This window comes from Xenopus laevis, chromosome 4S, assembly GCF_017654675.1.
Source record: "Xenopus laevis strain J_2021 chromosome 4S, Xenopus_laevis_v10.1, whole genome shotgun sequence".
In the NCBI taxonomy this organism is placed as follows: Eukaryota; Metazoa; Chordata; class Amphibia; order Anura; family Pipidae; genus Xenopus; species Xenopus laevis.
The window spans coordinates 51,009,428-51,029,591 of NC_054378.1; the positions used below are offsets into that span (position 1 = coordinate 51,009,428).

General features: G+C 40.6%; 1 protein-coding gene and 1 long non-coding RNA gene across 3 annotated transcripts; both read right to left on the reverse strand.

Annotated features, from left to right (window-relative positions):
* Nucleotides 1-173: 173 nt before the first annotated feature.
* Nucleotides 174-11,443, reverse strand: LOC121393280 (protein kinase C delta type-like). Of its 2 annotated transcripts, none has more exons than XM_041561233.1 (10): nucleotides 11,063-11,443; nucleotides 8,270-8,379; nucleotides 7,055-7,213; nucleotides 5,045-5,136; nucleotides 3,329-3,391; nucleotides 3,054-3,192; nucleotides 1,755-1,946; nucleotides 1,140-1,268; nucleotides 679-803; nucleotides 174-504 (listed from the first exon to the last, which is right to left on the reverse strand). In XM_041561233.1, the coding sequence occupies exons 1-9, from the start codon at nucleotides 11,241-11,243 to the stop codon at nucleotides 759-761; spliced, it is 1,110 nt and encodes a 369-aa protein (XP_041417167.1). In that variant the 5' UTR covers nucleotides 11,244-11,443; the 3' UTR covers nucleotides 174-504; nucleotides 679-758. The 2 variants fall into 2 exon arrangements, with proteins under 2 accessions (XP_041417167.1, XP_041417166.1); XM_041561232.1 differs by having other exon boundaries at nucleotides 176-504; nucleotides 8,270-8,382; nucleotides 11,063-11,441.
* Nucleotides 11,444-16,847: 5,404 nt separating this feature from the next.
* LOC121393287 lies at nucleotides 16,848-17,888 on the reverse strand. Its single transcript, XR_005960946.1, has 2 exons — nucleotides 17,802-17,888; nucleotides 16,848-17,748 (listed from the first exon to the last, which is right to left on the reverse strand). It is a non-coding gene; the product is annotated as an uncharacterized LOC121393287 (long non-coding RNA).
* Between the last annotated feature and the right edge of the window lie 2,276 nt (nucleotides 17,889-20,164).

A 20,164-nucleotide genomic window follows, 5' to 3' on the forward strand; every position in this document is an offset into this window, starting at 1 on the left:
AGAGATGGGGGGGCAATGGCGGGGGCCAGAGGTGGGCGGGGGAAATGGCGGGGGTGAGGTGGGGGGAATGACGGGGGCCAGAGGTGGGGGGGGAAATGGCGGGGGCCAGAGGCGGGGGGGAATGGCAGGGGCCAGAGGTGGTGGGGGGAATGGCGGGGGCCAGAAGTGGGGAGGCAATGATGGGGGCCAGAGGTGGGGGGGGAAATGGCGAGGGCCAGAGGTGGGGGGGAATGATGGGGGGGGAAAGATGGGGGCCAGAGGTGGGGGGGCAGAAGTGGGGAAGGCTGATGGCAGAGGTCTGAGTATAGGAGGGCCGATGGCGGGGGCCCTAGGTAGAGAGCGCAGAGGGTGGAGGCAAAAGGGACCCGCAGATCTTTCCCAACTGGGACTCAGGAATGACAGACCCTGAATCATTTTTATACCACCTGATGGGTTGATGCAGCCTGGCTCTTCTATGAATGACAGGGGCTCTTCACAGACTGCACTGACATCCACAGTCGGAATCTGCAAGAAGGAATATACACATTTGTTTGCTCTCTCTCATACTATTTACTATTTGTAGGGTTCGGACTAAAAACCAATATAGTGGCAGCCCCAGGTGCACTGAGCTAGGAGTGTGCGGGTATATTTGCATGTACTGTACAGTGTCTTAAAAAAAGAGGCTTTTTTAACTCTTACCCTGCCTTGCCCAGAACAGAACCAGCCAAGCACCAACCACATTTGTCATAGTCTGGCTAAGGGGATGGGGGTTTGGCGTTTCAAGAATATACCTCCAGCCACAGCACTGAAGGAGAAAGGACCTGCTGAATTACAGAAAATAGCAATGATTGGTTACTTCAGGAGAAGGCAAATGAAAATGTCTCTATAATGGAAGGAAGCCACATCATGAACACAATACACTTACTGAACTTGTAATAAAGGGACCTGGGGAAATACAATAGGTGAAGTGGGCCAAAAGGTGAAAGAATACATTGAGACTCAATTGGTAGTTTTTTTTGTTTTTTTTGAAAACGGTTGAATTCTCCATTAAAGTAAAATGCCTACTATGCCCAGGTCGTATCCCACCAGAATAAACCTGATACTTGGTGTGCAGAAAATGATGTTTCCTCCAGATAGAGCTGCTGCAGTGATGGACTTACCGATTGTGGCTTGAAAGGAGGTGGAATCTTCCTGTTCTCCAACGCTGCCCAGTCAACCGATCTATAAAACGGGTGTTTCCTTATATCCCCCGATGTGCCCAGGCGCTTGTCTGGATTCTTCTCAAAGAGCTAAATGGAAAAAAACTCATTAACAGATGTTCAAATGGATAAGTGGCTACACAATTACCAGGAGGGTTTATTCTAAGTTTTTCCACAGCAAATAGTAGGAATTATGTCAGCAGTGAGTACATATGTATGATGAGGGTGTCTGCAATTTCTCTGCTGTTGTGTAACATAACTAGCGACATGCAGGCTCTTCCCATACTGAATACACAGCTCACATTATGCTCCTCACCCCCAGGGTCCTCATTAAGAAATGATCACTCCGTAATATTTCCTTCAAGTTAATATTTCTATCATTTATCTGGGATTTCTGCACGTAACTATCCCATCCCACCTCAATTTTGTATCATTTCCAAGATTTCCTGTATTAAAGTTGAAATGAAAATCTGTAGGAATGCAAAGATAACCATCTCATTGGCCCATTCATTTTTATATCTTAGATTCTGTCCTTTTTTTAAGGGTCTGTTATTTCCGGCACATGCTCCTACGCACCTCCTGCATCAGACTTTTCAGGTCAGGGCTGATATCCTCTGGAATGGAAGGCTGCTTCAAGGTGACTGATTCGATGATGTTGAGCAGTGTCAAGCCTTCGTGGAATGGAGATCTTCTGGCGGCCATTTGGCACAGAATAATGGCAAATGCCCACCAATCCACTCCTGCGCCATATCCACTCATCAGATGAATCTAGAGAATAAAAAAGATCTTTTGTTAGATAATTACATTTCTTAGGGAAGCATTCCTGGAATAAGTTTGTACATCATTCTCACAGAAGCCTTAGGAACAGAGATGCTACATTGGGCAGGAGATCCCTTCCTTGTGTCGGACAAGGATAAACAACATTTAAACATAAGAGGCTGGCACAAGCCTGGACCCACAAAGTAGTAAAGCAAGAGTCAGATTATTAAAGGTTAAAAGGCTTAAATTTTATTCTCCATAATTAAGAACCAATGCCTGACGCGTTTCGTGTCTACCGGGGACACAGCCCATGACTAAGTGTCCCTGGTAGACACGAAACGTGTCAGGCATTGGTTCTTAATTATGGAGAACCTCTTACAATCTGACTCTGGCTTTACTACTTTATGGGTCCAGGTTCATGCCAGCCTCTTTCGATGTTTCCTGGTATCTGCTCCCTTTGCTGAAGGTCTGGAGCGTGTGTGTACAGCGGTAAGCTCAATCAACGCATTCTAATACAGCACATACTGGTTACATATTTGCATAGTTTGAACATTTAAGCAAACCTAACATACATTAAAGGAACAGTAACACCAACAAATGGAAGTGTATTAAATTAATTAAATTATAATGCACTATAGGCCTGCAAATGAAAGTGATTTAAGTAATGAATAAATAATGTAGTGTTGCCCTGCACTTGTTAAACTGGTGGGTTTGCTTCAGAAACACTACTAAAGTTTATATAAACAAGCTGCTGTGTAGCCATGGGGGCAGCCATTCAAAGCTGAAAAAGGAGAAAAGGCACAGGATAAACAGATGATAACAGATAAGCTCTATAGTATACAATGCGATTCTATATTGCTTATCTGTTATCTACTATTTGTCTTGTGCTTGAATGGTCCGCCCCCGTGGTTACACAGCAGCTTGTTTATATAAACTATAATAGAGTGTCTGAAGCAAACGCCCCAGTTTTATTAGTGCGGGGCAACACTACATTATTTATTCATTACTAAAAACACTTTCATTTTTTGATTACTGTTTCTTTAAACAAAATAATTGAACAAAGCTAATTTACAGATGTAAATGAATTCCTGATAGTAAATAAAAGAAGTTTCTCACCTCTGGAGCCATGTAGTGGTAGGACCCTACTAGATCGTACATCTTCTTGTTACCGAAAATCCCTTCTACAGCTAGGCCGAAATCACTGATCTTGATATGCCCCTCGGCGCTCAGTAAGATGTTTGGTGGTTTAAGATCTCTGGAATAAAGAAACAAAAGTCATGACATAGGCCTGGCAACTGTATTCAGCTATGGGTAGTAGTAATTAATAATGATGAACGTAATAGTGGAAAAGTAGTGAGGAATTAGGGCCAAGACTGAAAACTTGTACTTACCGGTGCACAATACCACATGAATGCAGATACTGTAGACCGATGATCATCTCTGCAGAATAGAATCTATGGAAAAAAAAAAAAGAAGAATAATGTAAGCATCTTTTTAATAATATAATCTTGGATTCTAATCCAATATATAAGCAAATAGTAGTTAACATATATATAAAATTCAAAAAAAATATATATATATATATATATAAAGCCATGTGGAGCCGGCACTCTCGATAAGATGCAATAAGTTGCCTGGGTGCACGATCAACAAACATCTCCATACAAGGGGATCAGCACTAGTCAGGTCTTAAAAATTAAACAGAATTTATTTAGTAAAATAGCAGCAGACTGACGTTTCGGCTGACTCCTCAGTCAAGGCTGAGAAGTCTGCCGAAACGTCAGTCTGCTGCTATTTTACTAAATAAATTCTGTTTAAGTTTTAATTGCTGATCCCCTTTTTGTGATTTTATATATATATATCTATATATATATATAATCCTTGGTAACGCTGGAGCACCCACATATAAAGGTCATCTTTGGTCATGCTATAGATCATGCCAAATAAAGAGAAAAACAGGTATGGTCTTTCTCCCCCCAAAGATAACACATTTTATTTTTTCACTTGGATAGGACTGATGCATGGACACTGCTTGAGAGTGCTGGGGGTAACTCATTTAGAGCATATATATATATGTATATATAATAAACATAAGGTATTCAAAAGAAAAGTACATAAACTATACAACAAAAAATTGGTTGCAAACTCTATTCCCCCCTTCTGTGAAGTTAATTTAATCGGGCTAATTGTTGCCACCTGGGTGGGCCCAAGTGCAAATGCCCTGGACCTCTCGCTTATTCCATTTATGATCACAGGCATTCAATATTTGCAGGTTACTCACCGCTTGAAGTCCCTGGCCCAGGTACATCGCCCTGAACCCGCAGATTTGGTAGACACGACAATAGAATCCAATATTGCACGCAATTTCACGGATCTGCAGACAGTGGTGGTTTTAAAATGGCTTTATTTCCCCAACAGATTACCTTACGCGTTTCGTGTGTCATCACACGTGATCACAGGCACTATGAGTGTCTATGCCTATGAGTACGTGTAATGACACATGAAATGCGTTAGTTAATCTGTTGGGGAAATAAAGCCATTTTAAAACCATCACTGTCTGCTGACCCGTGAAAGTGCGCGCAATATTGGATTCTATTCAAAGAAAAAACTATTAAAAAATTGCTGAGGAGGAGATTAGAGTTATGAAATGCTTATTGCTTCTTGTGCAACAGCCTAGGCCATTGCTATAAACAAATTTGCTTTTTTTTTTCCCCTCTGACATTCCCTTGGTACAACACTGTGGTGCTAACAACATAAGAAAAAGTGAGTTACATGTAAAATGCACCAAGAGTTGGAGCATAACACCTGAACAGTGCCCAATACTGTGTCTAACTAATATCAGCACAGGGGTTAGTGGTCCCTAAATGCCCAAGTGTCCCAAATCTCTCTATTCAAAGATGCTGATAGGGATATATAAAGTTTGAGGGATGGGACATACCACCTCTTTCTCGCTCTGAAGGAGGGAGAAACCCCACAAGAAACTGCACCCATTCAAATCTCCCTTTCACATGAAACATAAAAAAACCTGGGGTGGCAAAAATACTCTAACAGGTAGGGAAGATTGGGAATAACATGCAACTCCATATAGATCTTGGGATGTCACTTACTGTATGATGTCCCTGTTCAGGCAACCTCTCTTATTTATAAGCTGTTCCAGGGTCCCTCCACTCATGAACTCCATTATAAGAAACGCATGCATCTGGTTAAATGAGAAGAGAGCGAAACATGGGAGCTGTTAAAACAAGACTACTAGAGCACAACTGTATTCGATTTTAAAGCAGAACCAAATACAGGGATCACTTTTACACATTATGGAGCAAAACAATTCCAAAAAATGTAGTGGATTTTTTTCTGTCTAGTCTTGAAGTTGTTTCACAAATAAAAACAGATCAGCGCCTCTGGCAACGGAGAACAATATGTAAAGGGGAAATAAAAGAATATATCCCTACTTCCCTGCTTTAACACATAGGGGCAGATTTATAAAGGGTTGAAGTGAAATCGAGGGAATTTTTGAAGTAAAAAAATTCAAAATTCGAAGTAATTTTTTGGATACTTCGACCATCGAATAGGATAGTACGACTTCGAATTACTTCGAAGTAAAAATAGTTTGAATATTCAACCATTCGATAATCGAAGTACTGTCTCTTTAAAAAAACGTCGACTTCAATACTTCGCCATATTAAACCTGCCGAAGTGCTATATTAGACTACGGGGACCTTCTAATGCATTCTTCTAGGTTTTTTGTAGTCGAAGTAAAATTGCTCGATCGATCATAGAAATCGTTTGAATCGATCAGTTAGAACGATTTAATCATTCGATCGAACGATTTTACTTCGACCGCAAAACGGTCAAATTCTGTTAAAAAAAACTTTGACTTCGATGGGCGAATTTCGAAGTATATTTCACTTCGAAATTCGACCTTTGATAAATCTGCCCCATGGGGTCTAATTGGATTATTTTGAAAATACTACACTATATTGTGCTTTTTGCTTTTGTTGTTTTGTTCTCTCCGTTGTCAGAGGCGCTGATCCGTTTTCCTTTATGAAGGAATTTTACAGTGTAGAGACTGAAGCAGGACCGGCAGGAGTTAACAGGACTAAAAAAGACTAACTTTTTTCCTCCCTTTTTCTTTTACTTAGTCTTGAAGTTGTGCCTTCTGCTCCTTCTCTCGGCACATGAGGAATGATTCGCCTAAGCAACTCCCAAAATGTATTGCCCAAAGATCTCCTGCACTGCTGAGGGTTGGTATGGAACAAGGAGAGGTTAATCCTGCTACAGGCAGATATGGGTATGTTATGGGTTACCTTTAAGTTAACTTTTAGTATGTTATAGAAGGGCCAATTCTAAGCAACTTTTCAATTTTTTATAGTTTTTTAATTATTTGCCTTTTTCTTCTGACTCTTTCCACCTTTCCAAAGGAGGTCACTGACCCCGTCTAAAAAACAAACGCTCTGCAAGGCTAAAAATGTATTGTTATTGCTACCTTTAATTACTCATCTTTCTATTCAGGCCCTCTCTTATTCATATTCCAGTCTCTTATTCTAAATAGCTCTTATTCTAAATGGTTGCTAGGGTAACTTTATGCCTAGCAACCAGAGTGTTGAAATGGCAAATTGGAGATCTGCTGAATAAAAAGCTAAATAACACAAATCATAAATAAATAAATAAAAACCAATTGCAAATTGTCTCAGAATATCACACTACATCAGACTAACTCCCATATGTAATAAAAGGCACAAAGTTTGCCAGTAGCAACCAATAAGATGCTTGCTTTTAAACAGGTGACCAGGGAATTCTACCTGCTGATTGTTTTTTTATATATTACTGCCCCTGGGCAAACTTAATGCCTTTAATTACATAAACCCCTAAAAGTGAACTAGTACTAAACAGATACTACCCTGGGCTGAGTTTTTGGAGCAGACACTACCCACAGGTGAGTTTTTGAAGCAGAGAAGCAGCAGCTCTGGCTAAGGGGTGAGAGACTAGAATCATTGGGGTGCCCAATTTCCTTTTAAGAAAAGAAGTATAATATGGTGTCTTAAGTAAAGTCAGTAGCAGCTTTTAAATAAGGCAAACAGTAACATAAACTGCATGGTACTATTGGCTCTGTGCTGTACCTGCGTTTGGAAAGCTCCATATCCATGGCAGAGAAAGGGACAAGCTCCAGTGATTCTGAGAGTGCGCGCCTCCGTCAGGATGTCCTCTACACTCGTAGTCTTCCGAATCACTTTGATTGCCACTTGATCTCTGCAGTTGTTAAGCGACGCCAGCATAACCTGAGAATGACAAAATAAACAATAGCAGGGTTTAAGTATACACTTACAAAATGATTCTCATACAACTACACATTAATTGCACATTTTAATTAATGTAACTTTATTAATAATTACTATTAAAGCAGTGTCTGTCTTGCAAACTCTTGCCCTACCACTGAAACATTGTGTTGTATGGTGGGCCTCTGATTCTCACCATACTTTCAATGTTTTGTGATTAGCAGACTTGAGATGGAGGATAACGTGTGTAATGCACTGGAATTTACATTCTCTTTTATTATACAATTATACAAAAAAAAAGCCATTATTTGAATTAAAGTGTACCTCTCCTTTAGCTCCATGTTTCTGAATTTGATGTTATAGAGTTAATTATGCTACAGGCTTAAACAGACATACCTCCCAACTGTCCCGTTTTTAGAGGGACAGTCCCTCTTTTGACAGCCCAACCCGCAGTCCCGCGTTTGTACTGGAAAGTCCCGATTTTCTCTGCACTGAACAGGCAGAAAAAGAAACAAAGTTTCTAACTTAATTGGCTTTTGTCAGACAGCCCAGAACAGCCACAGCTGCAGATAAGATACTTTTGCAACAATTTTGAGATAAGCAAATGAGTAATTGTAACAATATAAGATAACAGGTCTCTTGGAAGAAGTTACACTCACAGCTTAAAGGGCAATTCACCTTCATTAGCAAAACAGTAATAAGAAATATGTTCAAACTTTCATAACCTGCCAAATTTTGTAAAATGAACATGGTAATTAGGGGGGGCGGCCACAAAATGGGCGTGGTTTTTTTCCCCTCTTTTTATTTCCAAAATGTCTGGAGATATGAACAGACACAAATTGTCTGTAGTTGTTCTGATGGCTTTGTATTTTATTTTTAAGGGAAAACATCACAAAATAGGCAGAATTGTTTTCTGTAACATACAATAGCTCCCTGTTGCTTTCTCTAAAATTGGCACATTTTTTACATGTTTATCAGTAGCTTCTGCCTGAGTTGCTTCAAATTTGCATTTTCTAAACACACCTAAATATACCGGTACCTGGGAAGCCAAACACTCACCTTTCCGAAGCTTCCTTTTCCCAGCTCCTTGTGAAACTTGTAGTTGGTGATGTTTTTAGGATTTTTAGGCATCTGAGCTTCAACACAAGGCCTACTCGCTCCACTTCTTCCTGCTGGGGGGAAAGAATATTAATCATTCAAAATGTTAACATACCCTGGAAGACACCTTTCTGTAGTGTTGAATTAATGCGAGAAGATATTTTTTTATTTATGAGCCTCTGAGAATCAGTGCATTGCTTTAAATGTATTGGAAAGTTGCAGAAACCCCAAATCTGATTGGCACATGGTTTATAAGATGAAAAGATGTGCAGGCCTGTTTGTATATATACTGTATATTCCATGTTCCTAACATTCACAAGGTTCACAAGTTGTCTTAGGGCTATGGTCCCTTCTGCATTCTTAGTGATGCCCCATGTCACCACCATTACTTGCCAGAGTTCATTGAGTTTCACTGAAATATAAGCTGATGCTACAGGGCTGATTATTAAATTCTGATGCTAGTTGCACTGGTTTTTGTGCTGCCATGTAGTAAATTATCTGTATTAAGTACTAATCAGCCTTATATTGTGATATTTCTATTCTATGTGTACTGTATATTGTGAGTGGGTCTCTAAGCTCAGTAAGTGACAGCAGCACAGAGCATGTGCAGTGAATCAGCAGAAAAGAAGATGGGAAGCTACTGGGGCATCTTTGGAGACACAGATCTTTACTGCTAAAGGACTGTGGTTGCCTTGGGCTAGTACATAAATCCAAATCATAATGTACATTTCTAGCTATTTCTTTATTTAAGCTTTATTTCTCCTTTAACACATAACTATTTCTCATTTGGCCAAAAATTGTACCTACAGCAGATGGGACCAGATTGGAATGCGGTTTGCACCCCAGTATGCTGCAGTTTTTAGGGCTAAACTAGAACTGGATTTCCTATCTATTTGTACAGTACCACCAAACCACTAACATACCTCTGCACCATTGATGACATTTTATCATTTGGTCAGACACTGAGAAAAAGCTCATCCAGTTCCAATAACAAGTAAATACTTTTCACCCAACCTTAAAGGGGTTGTTCACTCTTTACTTAATATGAAGTAGAGAGTGATATTCTGAGACAATTTGCAATTGGTCCTCATTTTTTATTAATTATGGTTGTTGGGTTATTTCGCTTTTTATTCAGCAGCTCTCCAGTTAGCAGTTTCAGCAAACTGGTTGCTAGGGTACAAATTACCCTAGCAAACATGCACTGATTCGAATAAGGGACTGGAGTATTTATAGGAGAGGTCTGAATAGAAAAATGAGCAATAAAAAGTACCATTAACAAAAAAATGTGTAGCTTTACACAGCATTTGTTTTTAGAAGGGGTCAGTGACCCCCATTTGAAAGCTGGACAGAGTCAGAAGAAAAACTTAAATAATTAAAAAAACTATAAAAAATGAAGACCAATTGGAAAGTTGCTTAGAATTTGCCATTCTATAACATACTAAATGTTAACTTAAAGGTGAACCACCCTTTAAATGAGCCTACACGGCCCTTTCTGGATTTATATCAAAGACAATACCAATACCCTACATACTTTTAGACAACCTCCAAACTTGAGGAGACTTATTATAAAAAGACCCAGGAGCAATGGAACCCTCCCATGTGGAAGGAAGAGATGCAAAACCTGCCCACACATCGTCTTCTCAGATAATGTGCCAATTCCTGGCACACCAGAGGTACGACCACTACACTTGCTCATCCACCAATGTGCTTTATGCAATAAATGTGCTTTATGCAATAAATGTGCTTTATGCAATAAACCCTATTGGTGAAGGCATTTACATTGGAGAAGATAGAGAATGCCTCAGAAAAAGGACCATTCACCACACAATATAATACACCAGTAGGAGCCAACATAGCATCTTTGCAATCAGCTTTGAAAAAGGAATTGAAATATTCTGAAAGCTTGCTGTGTTTATCATTTTAGTTATTCAATAAAGATATTGCCTGTACAACACTAGTTTTATGCTTCATATCAACAGCTTTACCCTATAAACCCATATACATAATTAAATACACAAAGTAACCTATAGTATCCAATAAGATGTCTGCTTTTAAACAGGTGACCAATAAATGCCATTTGCTGATTGGTTGTCTTAGATAACTAGACTTTCTTTTTTATTAGCACCTTTTTTTTTTACATAACCTCTGTTGCTACTTATGGAAGTCCATTCTAAGGGTCAATTAGAGTGAGTTTTGGGGCGGACACTTGTTTGCTGTGCTTTTTATTTACATGAACAAATAATAAATACATACATGCAGAAAATATGGTTAGTAAATGATACAAGCTGGAGTGGATCAGTGAGAAAGGTTTAACTGCCATAGATATATGTTTGAGGCTGCACTTTTAGCATAGATAGCAATGTCACCAGTGTTGTTGTCCACAAAAATCAATCAGACCTTTGTTTCCTTTTTCTAACGTATAGGGGACTGTTTAAACATACTTGCAAATGGGATTTTGGTGATTTTTTACCATCAATGACAGATAACCAACCTCTAAGTAGTAGAGCAGTAAATGTTCTTCAAATTATAGCCTAATATCCCTTCAGTTGGGTTTCCAGATGTAACTAGGAAAGCAAATGGGCATTCTCCATAGATCTCCCCCAACTGTAAGTTGAGCCCAACTGACAAACTAGCAGGGTGCAGGGAAACTTTCTTGGAAGGATGAGTTACAGATAACTATGAATGAAAATCTTCATAGTCATATTACAGATAACATTTGAGAATTACGTTTATGACCAATCTGGTACTTCTTACCTTCTGCTGGCTCTCGCTCTCTCTCTCTCTTCAGCACCTCTTGCTCTACTTGACGCAAGCTTTTCTCCTCCATGTTGTTACCCATAAGCTTGGTCTTTTTAGGTGCCCCTTCTGTCTTCTCCTTGATGGTTCTCTTCCTCGTGAGCCCACGGGATTCTGGAGAATTTTTGGATCTAACCATAGCTGTTGATATATCCTGAAAATGACTAAAATATAGAAAAATCGCTTCTCACTGGGGAGACGCTGTGAAAGTGAACCATTCACTGAGACAGCTCTATGGTCAACTGTCATTCAGCAACTGTGATTTGGCCGTGTGCACGCTACTGTTAAAGGAACAGTAACACCACAAAATGAAATTGTTTTAAAGTAATGAAAATATCATGTACTGTTGCCCTGCACTGGTAAAACTGATCTGTTTGCTTCAGAAACACTACTATAGTTCATATTAACAAGCTGCTGTGGAGCAATGGCGGTAATTGAAAAATGGCTATATGGCACAGGTTAACTAATGGAAAACAGATAACAACATTAGACAGACAGAGTTTATCTGCTATCTGCTGTGTAACCTGAGCCTTTTCTCCTTTGAATGGCTGCCCCCATTGCTACACAGCAGCTTATTTATATAAACAATAATAGTGTTTCTGAAGCAAACACAGCAGTTTTACCAGTGTAGGGCAACACTGCATTATATTTTCATTATTTTAAAACACTTTTATTTTTTGACGTTACTGTTCCTTTAATGACAGTTATACAGGGACATGTATTACATAGCTTCCCATGTTTAATGTATATAGCCTCATTAATCATGAGCAGTTGGCCATTTATTTGGATTTGCTTTATAAAAAAACAAGGGGACATTTTTTTACTCTTTTTATACAAATTATTTCCTTCATGGAATTAGCCACAAAAAAAAGACAGAAAACTATTATTATAATCATGTATTTATAAAGCGCCAACATATTGCATAGCGCTGTAAAGTAAATGTGATTATACAACTAAATCACATGAATTATATGCATAGAACATTTGGAGTTACATTCATCACAATCAATATCGGTACAAAAGGTGAGGAAGGCCCTATGCAGAAAGAGCTTACACTCTAAAGGGAAGGGAGTAATACACAAGGTGTGGGAGTGGCACTCGGTATCAGCACATCGTTTTCTGACAAGCACTCAAGACTTTGGGGACACACAAACACAAATACAATTAAGGGGGTGTAGTTTGGGTAGAATGGAGGTCCAGGTCCCCCAGTCTGTAGTATACAAATTACACCATTGGATTGATGTTTAGAAATAGGGGCCAGCAGGACTGCCATCAGAAACCACAGGGCCCAATACAACAACATTTTCTATGCCCCGCTCTCCCCAGCCTGGTCCCCAAGCCCTGCCCTAGATCACACCCACACCACTGTAAAAAGGCCACACAAACATGAGCACTAAAACAGTAAAAACAGTTGGCCAAAGGATTATTAAGCCTGCCACCGCGTCAAGGTAGACTCTTTAGGCAGGTACCAACACTAACCTAAATTGCACTTAGTTCTAAATTGTGTCTTTATTTCTAATATACAAATAAGAGCCATTTGGTTTAATCCATTGGTCAAAAAGAAAAAACCCTCCAGTTATAAAAAACCATTAGTGGTTAGGTCCCCCTGTAATTAAGAGAAAAAACTTGTTGGCCAGCCCCCCCACCTAATTTATAAAAAACATTGGTGGCCAGCCCACCCTTAAAGTTAAAAAAAGATCAGTGGCAGCCAAAAAATGCATTGGTCAGGGTGCCTCCCACAAGTAAAAAAAAAACATTGGTGGCCAGGGTCCCCCCAGAAAAGTTAAAAAAAAAAACACTGGTGTCCAGGGTCCCCCCATAAAAGTTAAAAAAAAATCACTGGTGGCCAGAGTCCCCCAATAAAAGTTTAAAAAAACACTGGTGGCCAGGGTCCCCCCCATAAAAGTAAAAAAAAATCACTGGTGGCCAGGGTCCCCCAATAAAAGTTTAAAAAAACACTGGTGGCCAGGGTCCCCCCATAAAAGTAAAAAAAAAAAAACACTGGTGTCCAGGGTCCCCCCATAAAAGTTAAAAAAAAATCACTGGTGGCCAGGGTCCCCCAATAAAAGTTTAAAAAAACACTGGTGGCCAGGGTCCCCCCCATAAAAGTAAAAAAAAATCACTGGTGGCCAGGGTCCCCCAATAAAAGTTTAAAAAAACACTGGTGGCCAGGGTCCCCCCATAAAAGTAAAAAAAAAAAACACTGGTGGCCAGGGTCCCCCCCATAAAAGTTTAAAAAAACACTGGTGTCCAGTGTCCCCCCATAAAAGTTAAAAAAAACACTGGTGGCCAGGGTCCCCCCATAAAAGTTTTAAAAAAAACAACATAAACTGGGTTTAAATAAAAAAAGCCCATTGGCATTCAATGGAAATTACCTTTAAAGTTTGGTGTGTGTTCTTCTTCATTCTCCTCCTCTTCTTCCGCTCTCTCCGGTGCTAATCCGGCAAATGCAGCACAACCAGGACCTCCTTAAAGGGGTTGTTCACCTTTAAATTAACTGTTAGTATGATGTAGAGAGGGTTATTCTGAGACAATTTACAGTTGTTTTTCATTTTTATTATTTGTGGATTTTTAATTATTTAACTTTTTATTCAGCAGCTCTCCATTTTGCAATTTCAGCCATCTGGTTGCTAGGGTCCAAATAACCCTAGCAACCATGCATTGATTTGAATAACAGACTGGAATATAAATAGGAGAGGTCTGAACAGATAAATGAGTAATAAAAATTAGCAATAACAATACATTTGACCCCCATTTGAAAACTGGAAAGAGTCAGAAGGGAAAGGCACATTATTAAAAAAACTATAACAAAATAAATAATGAAGGCTAATTGAGGAGTTGATTAGAATTGTCCATTCTATAACATACTAAATGTTAACTTAAAGGTGAACCAGCCCCTTTAAGACTCGAAAGCCACCAGGCCCGGGACTGTTCCCCATGCACCCCACTGATAGCGGCTCAGTTTGCCAGAATCCACAGATTGCCAGGCCGGGTCTGCATTCCACAGTGTTGATCTAGAATAAAACAAGTTGTTTTTGATTGATGACTGGAAAATTTTCCATGGCTGCCCATAAGTGTGGGCATTTGCAGTGGCACCATGAAAAATTCACAATATTTATAGCAGATTATTCCTTTTGCCTGCACGAAAAACCTTACAATTTGCAAGAAATAACTCAACCGCTTGTATAAATAACGCGACTTATTGCATTGCAACGGTGTTAATTCTAGAGCAAGAAAATTTGCATGGGTGACGAGTTATTGACTGTTAATTGACACCTTTATAGCATCAAGCTTGTACTGCTCTCTGGGGACAGGAGATCTTGGGATGTGTGCAGAGCTGCCATCAGAGGGCCCCCGAGCAACAACAAAAATTCTGGGATCTACCCTCCACCACAAGCCTCACCATAGACCCCACACAGGACTGGACTGGGATTCAAAACAGGCCCTGGCATTTCAGGTACACAGAGGCCCAAACAGCCCCCCACCATCCCACTAAATAATGACTGTCTATGGCATCTTACAGCAGCCCCTCTGGCATTTGCCAGAACCCACAGATTGCCAGTCTGGGCCTGACCCCATCCCCCCTATACCACAGTAAAAAAGCCATACAAACATGGGCGCAAAAAACTTATTGGTGGTACAAATTTAATTAAAAAAATTGGTGGTCAGGGACTCCCCATAAAAGTTAAAAAAAAAACTTCACTGGTGGTCATGCCGCCCCGTACAAGTTAAAAAATATTGCTGGTCAGGGGCCTTCCATAAAAGTTAAAAAAAAAACATTGGTGACCAGGGCCCCCCCCAACGAGGTAAAATAAAAACATTGGTGGCCAGGCCCTCCCCTTACAGGTTACAAAAAAACAAACATTGGTGTTCAAGGGCCCCATAAAATATTTTAAATAAACATTGGTGGCCATGGGCCTATAGAGTATTAAAATATAACATTGGTGGCCAAGGGTTTAATAACTAAAACTAATAATTAAAAAAATACATTGGTGTTCATTAGAACTTACCTCAGGTTCTTTTTTCTTGTTTCCTTTGCCTCCTTTCATGGTTTCGGGACTTTGTGTCTTCGGGTTTCCAGGTCTTTGGGACATTGCACTTCGGATTCAGCTTAAAGGCTGCCAAGGGGAGCCTGCTAATTCGGAAAGAGCAGCACCCCTTTAGGCCCAGTATAACTGTTACTCCCTGTGTCCCCCTGATGGTGGCCCTGGGTGTGTGTGTGCAGATCTTTCAACTTTCTTAATTTGTCACAGAGGGACTTGTTGATAATTTTGTCATTGGAAGCAACATCATGCACATGCACACATGAAGCCTGAAGATTATGCACTGCGCATATTACTCCGCTGTTGTCACTGAAAATGTTCTGCCCATGTGCACATTGGATTTATGCCCGAAAAACACTAATGAGTGACAGGAGACTGTCGGACAGAGCCCAAAATCTGGTAATGCTAAAAATAAATAGGTGTTCTCTGCCCCTTTCAATTTCATGTGAGACAATTGCAGATGGGACTGAGATTCAAAATAGGCCCTGAATATAGTCTTGGGTGTGAGAAAGTCACGGAGCGCAGGATTTTTCATTTAGGCAGATGAACATTTTCGGAGAGGATGGATGGAGGCATTGCCATGTTGACCTGTATAGAAAGCGCAATTATTATGTACTGTGTGATCCAGAGAAGCCTCCAGTCAGACTGAACCAGTAACAGCATTTGGAAGATAATTTGTCCCTCTCTCCCGCTGTATTTTTGGATGTTGTATGCGTCACATATCGGCATGCCTACTAAATAGGATCGTCTTGGCACCCATGGCTGTCCAGGCAACCTGCTGTCTTATTGCCTTCTCTGTTTTATAACCTTTTCCTGCTTTCCCTCCTTTGTAATCACAGCTTGAAGCTGCCTCTGAGAAATAAATCAAGAGTTTAACAAGGGGTTCCCCAGTGGCGGATTAAGGACATGCGAGGCCCCTAGGCTACACTTTCCACAGGGCCCCCTTCTAGGGGAGGGGCGGAAAAACATGGCGCGCGCAGCGTGCTGAATATTTTTAAACCACCCCCCTTTTTGGCCACACCCCTAAATACCACACCCATTTAAAAAAACATTATTCTGTCATGCCAGTATTAAATGGATAATCAGGATATTGTACGCAGATCTGACTATACATTTACTACAAAAAAATGGAAAATTAGCATATTAACCCTAGCTGTTACAGTATAATCACTGTAGAAATGGCCAATGAGCACTCCATTGATCCCAGACAAGTAAGTAAGATGACTAAAACATATCCAATGAACAGAAAGTCTCTGTGACCTTGTCTGTGCTTGTGGCAGATTGGCAGTAAAGCAGAGCCAAGAGAAGCAACTCTGAGAAAACATAAATCTGAGTAGTGAAACTGTGGAGCTCCCTGTTCATTAAAGGGGTTGTTAACCTTTAAAATAACTTTTAGCATGATGTAGAGAATGATATTCTGAAACAATTTGCAATTGGTTTTCATTTTTTATTATTTGTCTTTTAATTATATAACTTTTTATTCAGCAGCTCTCCAGTTTTCAATTTCAGCAGTCTGGTTGCAAGGGTCCAATTACCCTAGCAACTATAAATTGATTTGAATGAAAGACTGGGATATGAATTGCAGAGAGCCTGAATAAAAAAATGTAGCAATAGCAATAAAAGTATAGCCTTACAAGGCATTGAGCAAGATGGTACGGTGTCAATTACAACAACAACAAACACAAATTATGTAAATTATGTGTTTGAGAATATGACAATATGAAGATACTTTATTGCTAAGGTAGAATATCAGTTTTGATTACATAATTTGACATATTATGTGAGCTACAGATGTCAAATTAATCACAAAAATTCACAAAATAGGCCCACTACAGCCTTTTGCATCAATGGAATGAAACAGTTGTATTAACACTGCACTATGGGGTGTCCAGAAAAAGATCGAATGGCTGTAGGTTTCCCAAATACTTTCCCACCACTGTACTACAGACAAGCCATGCTGACAATCAGTGGGCTTACCCTTAAATAAAAAAAACTGCCTTTGTTTCCATATCTTCCTGTAGTACTGCACACAATGGGTTAAATTGTACACATAGCTTCTCTGCCTTATCGCTATCAAAGGCGCCATATTTCAAATCAGCCAGCACAGGAACAGGAGTCTCCGCCTGCCATATTACGTCACTGGTGCATTGCAGGAAGCAGCCACTTATCTACATTCTCTTCCAGGGGAACGCGCTGTTGTTGTAATAAATGCGCACACCATGTAGGAGACACACACACACTCATCATACATCACTCGCACAGTTTTTTTCCCTGCACACGTTGACAAAAATTTTTTTTGAGGAAGCCAGTTGCTAGGCAGGTACCCCCCCTCCCCTCATAGCTCCTGCCTGCCTCCTGGAATGTGTTCGCTCCTCTCAAAGTTTACAGCGCGTGACGTTGGTGGGGAAGAACAGCTTCCTGCTGCTGGCTACTTTCATGGTGCGGGCCGATTGGAAGCAATCAGCCTCAGGCGCAGTTGGTGACGTCATGCGCAATGCGCCGCAGAGACACACACTCAAATGCATGGAACTTCTCTTCAGGGACGCAGCAGCACGTTCCCTGGTACAACTGCACCCCTGGTAGCTCCACCACTGGCCGGACCTGGTGATTTTTTTTTTTTTTTCATTTAAAAAAAAAAAAATTGCAGTAAGAACCTCATGGGCCCCTACCGCTAATGGGCCCCTAGGCTATAGGCTAGGCATTAATCCGCCCCTGGGGTTCCCTCTACCAGTCCCCACCCCCCTCAGCCCAACCGCAGCAAAGAAGAATATGCGCCTTATTTCCGTGCGCAGCCTACAATGTGCAAAAAAAAAAAAAAGCCTGCAGTAGGTCATTTGTTCAGATGTGTAATTCGGGATGGCACTCGGAACGCTTCGTTTTACGAAGTCGCCCGAAGTTTCCTCGTGAGACAACTTCAGAAAATGAAGCCCCCTGAGTGCCATCCAACCAGCGATTTAGATTCTAGCCGTTGTTAAGGGCTTCTCCAATCTTCTCCAATCTGCGAATCGTACGAATTTACCATCAACTAAAAAGACCAATTTGCCATGAAAACAAAGGGGAGCTGCCTGCTTGGCCCTGCAAACATAGATAGATTGCACTGGGACCGACAAAGATTTCCTAACCTGGCCGATCAATTTCCTGACAGATGTCGGCCAAAAAAGATGTACGATCGTTCGAATCCCACTAACCGCACGATAATTTCGAAGGATTGGTCGGACTTCCCTAAAACCGGTCGTTTGGCAAGAAGAATCGTCTCGTCTATGAGGAGCTTTAGTCAGAGGCTATGACTTAGTGTTTGTAACAGGAACGCGTAAGGCTGTGGACACAATAAACTATTTTACTTTGATTGCCTTTATTGAGTGCCTGCTCCAAAGAGTTTTCAGTCTATGTGCGCAAGCCTAGGGCAGCGGTGGATATAAATACTATGCTGACCATAGTTACTCCTTAACAGATGAGAAATCACAAAATATTTGCTCTTTAACATGTTTCATTTTGTACAAGTTCTATATTTAACTGTTGTGTAAAATGGGGGAAATTAAAAGTCTATGGATACTGGGTTTTCATTTGGAGGGGTTGAACTTGATGGACTTTGTCTTTTTTCAACCCAATTTAACTATGTAACTATGTGCAATATTAAAGTGTTCTTTTTGATTTCTCAAGCCATCTAGCCAGGGATATTGATTTGGAGGTCACTGAAAGTCGTTCATTTATCACTTGGGTATGTTTTCCTTGCGAAAAACTCATTTTCTATTCAATCTTATGGGATTTTTAAAATCGTATTTATCAGTGGAGTTCAACATATGATAAATATGCTTTTACAAATCCCATAGTAATAAATAGAAAGTGAGTGATTTTTTTTATGGTGAGTTCTATATTCACACTTGGATAAATCTGCCCCTAAGAGTTCAGATTTTTTAAAGTAGTTTCATTAGGGGAGAACTGTTCTGTATAGCTTAGGTGACAATACAGATTGTTTTGGCAATACAGAGATTTCCAGACCTTACACGAAGGTCCTCTGCCGCGATGAAACGCATCTGCTATCAAAATAAACTGATCACATCCAGCGTTTTATATCCTTTAATAAACACTACCCAACTCAGGGAACAGGAGGGGTAACAAACAAACAATAATTTAAGAGAGTGACAGAAGAGAAAGCTGCGAGACTGAGAGAGGGAGAAACAGGAAGACACAAAAGAGCGGAGAGAGTAGAAGGCAAATGTGAGTGACAAAGCTACTGAACGGCTAGACCGCTGTGTGTGTCTGTGAAGAAGTTCCTGCTCTTTGCTCAAACACATTACCTGTAACTTATTTCCTGTCAGCCCGTGCAGAAAGGAGAGAGAGAAAGGTGGAGCAGGAGAGCAAGAGGGAGGCAGAGGTGGTGACACAGGGAACTATGGGGTAGTAGTAGTAGAGGAGGAGATTGCAGTGCCGGGCCAGGTCTGTCAGTTGCCCCAGGCAACCCAGCTGGCCTTAGCAACTTCGGTCCCCGCCGCAGCTGTGCGTAACCGAGGACGCGCGTGCGTAATTGTGCGTAACCGAGGACACGCGCGCGTAATTGTGCGTAACCGAGGACACGCGTGCGTAATTGTGCGTAACCATTCGCAACCAAGGACGCGCGTGCGTAATTGTGCGTAACCGTGCGCAACTGAGGACGCACGTGCGCAAGGGCGCGCAGCCGAGGGCTGTAGAGCCCAAGTTCTGCAAACCTAAAATATCAGTTTGCATACATACATACAGTCTAAAATTCCTCATCAAGCAAAGAAATATTAGTGAAAGAAAACCTAAAAACACTGAGTCCCGTGAAAAACACAGAATCAAGGGGTCATATGAGTCTTTGGTTAAGCATTGGTTATAATGCTTAATCACAAGTTAACAATGGGTGATCGAATCTATATACTAGTTATTGATTTGTTAAGATAATGTTCCCCCCTTTTGCTCTCTGCTTGACAAGTGATGTAGGGCCAGGCAAGTGATGGGGAAGCTATCCATTGAGAGAAATAATTGGTAAAAATTGGTA